This window comes from Myotis brandtii, unplaced genomic scaffold (assembly GCF_000412655.1).
Source record: "Myotis brandtii unplaced genomic scaffold, ASM41265v1 scaffold902, whole genome shotgun sequence".
NCBI lineage: Eukaryota > Metazoa > Chordata > Mammalia > Chiroptera > Vespertilionidae > Myotis > Myotis brandtii.
The window spans coordinates 4,319,587-4,323,681 of record NW_005371709.1 but is presented as its reverse complement, the minus strand read 5'-3'; the positions used below and the strand labels follow the sequence as shown (position 1 = coordinate 4,323,681).

The following is a 4,095-nucleotide window of genomic DNA, read 5'->3' as shown; positions in this document are numbered from 1 at the left end:
GCAGCCGGTCAATGATTCTCTCTCATCATTGATGTTTCTATCGTTCTCTCCCTCTCCCTTCCTCTCTGTAATCAATAAAAAAATATATTTTTTAATAAAAAATAAAATTATATCTGGGTGTCCAATGGACACTTCCCTTTAAAACCACTTCTTTAACATATGGTGTCTGGGACCATATTTTACCTAGATATAGGACTTTTATTTACTCATTGCAAACAACTGGAAGAAAATTAATCATACTTAACCTTTCTTAAGGATTCGTTGAAGTTTTTCATATTTATCTGCAGAATATTTCCAACGACTGGGAGAGGAGTGGGGCCAGGTGGCAGCTTTCCTTGGGCATAGCTTCGGTTCCATAGAAAAAGGAGAATCAAACAAGAAAGACAAATCGCCAGGACAGTGAAGAGATCCATTGATGTGCTTTGCGTAAATGCAATTGAAAGTTTATAACCCAAAGATTTTGTAAATACTAAGTGCTAACTCATCTCCCAACATGCACTACGTCTCTGAACTTTGGGGTAAATATTGTTTTATCTTCAGTGTCCTTGGGCCTGCTGGTAGAGAGTACAACAAAACAAACAAAAACTCATAGATACGCAACAGAGCTGTGATTACCAGAAGGGTGAAGAGGACTAGGAAGGTAAAGGGGGCCAAACATAGGGTGATGGAAGGAGACTAGATTTTTGGTGGTGAGCACACACTATACAGATGTTGTATTATTTTAAAGTTGTACACCTGACATTTATATGTGTATTAACCAACTAGAGGCCTGGTGCACGAATTCGTGCACGGGTGGGGTCCCTTGGGCTGGCTTGTGGAGATCGGGCTCCAGCTCGCACCCCCAGCCTCGCAACCCCGCAGCCCTGCCTGGCACCCCGCCTTGGCCTGGCACCGCCTCTTCACCTGCTCCACCATCCTGCCCACGGGGCCCCCTGCCCAGCTCCCTCAGTGCCTGGGAGCCAACCAGCAGCCCCGCCCCCGTGGCCACCCCTGGTCACTGTCTGCGGGGCAATCGGCAGGGGGATTGGGCCCCTGCTCGCACCTGCCTTGGCCTGGTGCCACCCACTCACCTGCTCCACCACCCCGCAGTGGTCCCATTCTCGTCGGGGCCCATGGGGGCCGGCAGTGCCTCCACTGCTTCCCCCTGCCAGCGCCAAGTGGCAGATGCCCGCCATGTTCCACACCACCCCCTGGTGGTCAGCACACATCATAGTGAGCGGTCAAACTCCCAGTCTCCTGGTCGAACCCCCAGTCGAATGACCGCCCGAGGGGACAATTTACAAATTAGGCTTTTATTATATAGGATGTTATCTCGATAAATTTTTAGAGAGGAAAGGAGAGACAAAAACATCAATGAGAGAGAATTATCAACTGGTTGCTTCCTGGACGTCCCCTACTGGGTATTGAGCCCACAACCCAGGCATGTGCCCTGATTGGGAATCAAACCGTGACCTCCTGGTTCATGGGTCAATGCTCAACTACTGAGCCACACAGGCTGGGCCCAATAAATTTAATTTTGAAAAAACAGTCACCTTAGTATAGAGAAATATCTAGGTTTTCAACTAAGTTTTAGTTGGAAATTTCAACTAAAAAATAACTCTAACTTCTTCAGAGATGGCCAGATTTTAATAGTGAAATTGAAAGCTAACACATTTTCAAAGGGCTAAAATGCATAATCTTGACAAATGATGAAAGATAATATCGCATATGAAAATTTATCATCATATGTGCAGAAAAAAGCACTCCCATTTTTAAAAATTTATTAATTTGAGAGAGAGAGAGAGAGAGAGAGAGAGAGAGAGAGAGAAAAGGAAACAGAGAGAAAGAGAAACATCGATTTGTTGTTCCACTTATTTATACACTCATTAGTTGTTTCTTAGGCCATGGTCAAGTAGCTCCAACTAGCTGAGTTACTTGGCCAGGGCCTAAGAAGCACTCTCTTGGTGCATTTTCCCAGAAAATCCAGGGAAAGGCCAGGATCAATGACAGAGAGGAGGAGGCAGGGTGAAAAAGAACGGTATAGGGAGCTAGTCTTAGAGTAGAGACAGCCCAACTCTCTTGGCAGAGCCCTTTCCGACTATATGTCAGGAGTTCTGGCACCACTTATTCTCAAAGGAGATGCCGAGCCAACACAGATACTGCCCTGCCCAGTTAATAAAGGGTAGGACTGGCATTTGAACCTAGGACATCTGACACATCACATATGCCAATTATAATTTAAGAAAAGGAGAAATGAACCAGATGATGTGGCTCAGTGGTTGAGCATCAGGCTCTGAACCAGGTCACAGTTCGATTCCAGGTCAAGGCACATGCCCAGGTTTCTGGTTTGATCCCCAGTAGGAAGTGTATCAAGAGGCAGCCGACCAATGATCCTCTTTCATCATCGATGCTTCTATCTCTCTCTCCCTCTCCATTCCTCTCTGAAATCAGTAAAAATATTTTTTAAAACAAAAAGAAAAAAGAAATGAGTACCGATAGAACAGCAGCCTATGGGGAGAGAAGTCCCCATATTAGGAGCCGTGGAGTGTGGACCCAACACAGGACTCCAATGTTGTAGTCTTCTACACAGCGGGGAGGTCCTGAGAGAGAGAACATCCCTCCACAGCTTCTGTAGCGGCAGAGGAGCAAGTCTAACAAGCACTTACCTGGTATTCAAGCTTAAGTTGGAGGGTGGGGAACTAACTACATCAAAAATACCTCAGTCTGGGAAGACAACCGTATCTAGATTTCACAGACAAGAACATAACATATTTAGATCAGTATCTAATAAAATTAAAATTCTACTTTACACCCCATAAGAGACATACTTTAAAAACAGTCTTCCGGCCCGGCCGGCGTGCTCAGTGGTTGAGCATCGACCAATGAACCAGAAGGTCATGGTTCGATTCCTGGTCAGGGAACATGCCAGGGGTTTGAGCTCAATCACCAATAGGGGGTATGCAGGATGCAGCCAACCAATGATTCCCTCTTATCATCGATGTTTCTATCTCTCTGAAATCAATAAAAATATATTAAAAAATAATAAATAAAAACAGTCTTCTGTAAAACCACTATTAGATCCTACATAATAAAGATGTATAAAAACAGTCTTCTGTAAAACCACTATTAGATCCTACATAATAAAGATGTAATATGCAAATGATCATTATGCCGTGAAGCATAACGACCGACAGCGTAACAACCGGATCACCGATCAGCAGGATGATGGGGCAGCGAGCTATAAGCGGGCAGCAGAGAGCTACAGGAGGGGGCAGGGCAGCAAACTATGAGGGGGGGAGGGGGTGGGGCATCGAGCTACAAGGGGGCAGCTACAAGCGGGCAGGGCAGCGCAGCGGAGAGCTACAGGAGGAGGTAGGACAGCAAGCTGTGAGGGGGGGGGGGGGGAGCTACAGGAGGGCAGGGCAGCAGGCTGAGAGCTACTGGAGGGCGACAGCAAGCTACTGGCACACGGATTCGTGCGCAGGGCTACTAGTTTTTAAATAAGTGCCTAGAGAATCTTAAAGTATTTTAAAAGAAAACAAATTGCTTTCTTTAATTAAAAAATAATTATTATTTTTATTTGTAGAATTCTGTGAAGTTTATGAAGCACTTTTGTGAGTATCTCATTATTTGAATCTCATAATCAACCCACAAGACAGGTAATTTTATTCATTTTACAGATGAGGAAAATTATAATTAGAACTGAAGAAATTCACCCAAATTTCCACTTCTAAGGCAGAGTAGGCACTCCAGCTCTGGTTTTATAACTTATGGACTCTGCATTGAAAATTATTTCAATTTAACTGTATTTCACAAACATTTGTTGAGTAATTATTAGGTATCTGGCAGTCTCACTTTGGCATTAAATATTTGATTTAAAATTAAACCATTACTGAGTCAATGATTTCACCATGGGTAAATAAAAGTGAGAGTTCAGACAAGTTTGTTGCTTTGTAATCTTTAGAATTTCAGTTAGCCAGGGTTCAAAGATTCAAAGAACTCGATTTCAAAGCAATACAGTGATTAGCTGCCCAACCCCACAGCTGATGTACACTGCCTAGGACATTTCTGGTCCTGGAGGAGAGCAGATTAAAAAAAAAAAAATTTTTTTTTATT

The 4,095-nt window shown here is 43.9% G+C and overlaps 1 protein-coding gene across 2 annotated transcripts in view; it reads right to left on the bottom strand.

Moving 5' to 3' along the window:
• LOC102259201 (cytochrome P450 2C21) overlaps positions 1 to 522 on the bottom strand; it is a 15,195-nt gene extending 14,673 nt beyond the window's left edge. Inside the window, exon 1 of one of the 2 annotated variants that reach the window (XM_005885451.2) lies at positions 246 to 522. In XM_005885451.2, coding sequence (XP_005885513.1) covers positions 246 to 413 — 168 coding nt within the window. In that variant the 5' untranslated portion in view covers positions 414 to 522. The remainder of the gene's footprint in view (positions 1 to 245) is intronic. The other variant, XM_005885449.2, reaches the window with a different exon arrangement.
• Positions 523 to 4,095: the final 3,573 nt, after the last annotated feature.